The 1385-nt window shown below is 71.3% G+C and overlaps 1 protein-coding gene across 1 annotated transcript; it reads left to right on the top strand.

The window, feature by feature from the left end:
* The first annotated feature begins 6 nt into the window (after nucleotides 1-6).
* Nucleotides 7-1379, top strand: LOC101627980 (histone H1.0). Its single transcript, XM_004675671.2, has one exon. It carries the CDS (start codon nucleotides 66-68, stop codon nucleotides 648-650), a length of 585 nt encoding a protein of 194 aa, XP_004675728.1. The 5' UTR covers nucleotides 7-65; the 3' UTR covers nucleotides 651-1379.
* Nucleotides 1380-1385: the final 6 nt, after the last annotated feature.

The following is a 1385-nucleotide window of genomic DNA, read 5'->3' as shown; positions in this document are numbered from 1 at the left end:
CGTCTCCGCCGGGGGCCGGCGCTTCGCGAGGCGCCCTCTCCCGCAGCGGGGCCGGGCGGGCCACCATGACCGAGAACTCCGCGTCCGCGCCTGCGGCCAAGCCCAAGCGGGCCAAGGCCTCCAAGAAGGCCACAGACCACCCCAAGTACTCAGACATGATCGTGGCCGCCATCCAGGCGGAGAAGAACCGCGCCGGCTCCTCGCGCCAGTCCATCCAGAAGTACATCAAGAGCCACTACAAGGTGGGCGAGAACGCCGACTCGCAGATCAAGTTGTCCATCAAGCGCCTGGTCACCACCGGGGTCCTCAAGCAGACCAAGGGGGTGGGCGCCTCGGGCTCCTTCCGGCTGGCCAAGAGCGACGAGCCCAAGAGGTCAGTCGCCTTCAAGAAGACCAAGAAGGAGGCCAAGAAGGTGGCCACCCCGAAGAAGGCAGCCAAGCCCAAGAAGGCCGCCTCGAAGGCCCCCAGCAAGAAGCCCAAAGCCGCCCCGGTCAAGAAGGCCAAGAAGAAGCCAGCCGCCACGCCCAGGAAAACCAAAAAGCCCAAGACTGTCAAGGCCAAGCCAGTCAAGGCCTCCAAGCCCAAGAAGGCCAAGCCGGTGAAGCCCAAGGCCAAGCCCAGCGCCAAGCGGGCCGGCAAGAAGAAGTGACCGCGGCCGTGGGAGCCCGGGCCCCGCCGCCCGCCCCGCGGTGTAAATACTGCCCCTCCCTCCCCGTCCTCGCGCCGAGCCCCTGGAGCCCGACCCCGCGGGAGGCCGCCGGAGCCCCCGGGCGCGGGCCGCGCCTCCCCCGACGGGGCGTGCTTCGGGGGTTCGCCCCTCGGCGACTTAGCGGGCTAGGGCTTGGGGTGCGTTTGTGTGTTGTTTAGCTGTGGCGGTCAGGGGCTGGGTGAGAGGGCGCCCGGGGTTGTGGGGCTTGCGGGGGAACCTTGAGGCCAGGGGGCTCTCCGGAAGTTGGTGCCCCTTTCTAGAGTTTCTGAACCTCGGGGGGAGGCAGGGGGCAGGCCTGGATCCCGGGGAGGCAGGTGGGGGGCCGTCCCCGGGCCACTCCACTTCCAGGGGTGAGCGGTGGGGGTCCAGGCCGGTTTCCGCGCCGCCCCTGCGGCCTCGCTATTGTCCTGGGAGGGGGAGGGTCGGTGACAGCCGGCTGGGACGCGCCGCTCCGCGCTCGGCCGGCCCCGGCGGGGGAGGGGTCTCGGTCCGGAGAGCCGGGGCGCGGCGGGGGCCGGTCCGCCAAGTGCCTCGGTGCGCCCTGTCGCTGCAGCTCGGGCCTCGGCGCCGGGGCTGTACCCTCGGGGGGCGTCTCCTTCCTTCCCCTTGACTTTCGGGTTCCTGCTGCCCCAGGCCGCTTGCCTGGGCGTCCGGGGGCCCGGGCCCGGCGCAGGC

Source organism: Condylura cristata, unplaced genomic scaffold, assembly GCF_000260355.1.
Source record: "Condylura cristata isolate star-nosed mole 26May11 unplaced genomic scaffold, ConCri1.0 scaffold00004, whole genome shotgun sequence".
In the NCBI taxonomy this organism is placed as follows: domain Eukaryota; kingdom Metazoa; phylum Chordata; class Mammalia; order Eulipotyphla; family Talpidae; genus Condylura; species Condylura cristata.
This window is presented reverse-complemented; position numbering and strand designations above follow the sequence as displayed.

Excerpts from the sequence above, each read along its gene's own strand:
- LOC101627980 (XM_004675671.2), top strand. The coding sequence starts at position 66 with ATGACCGAGAACTCCGCGTCCGCGCCTGCGGCCAAGCCCAAGCGGGCC.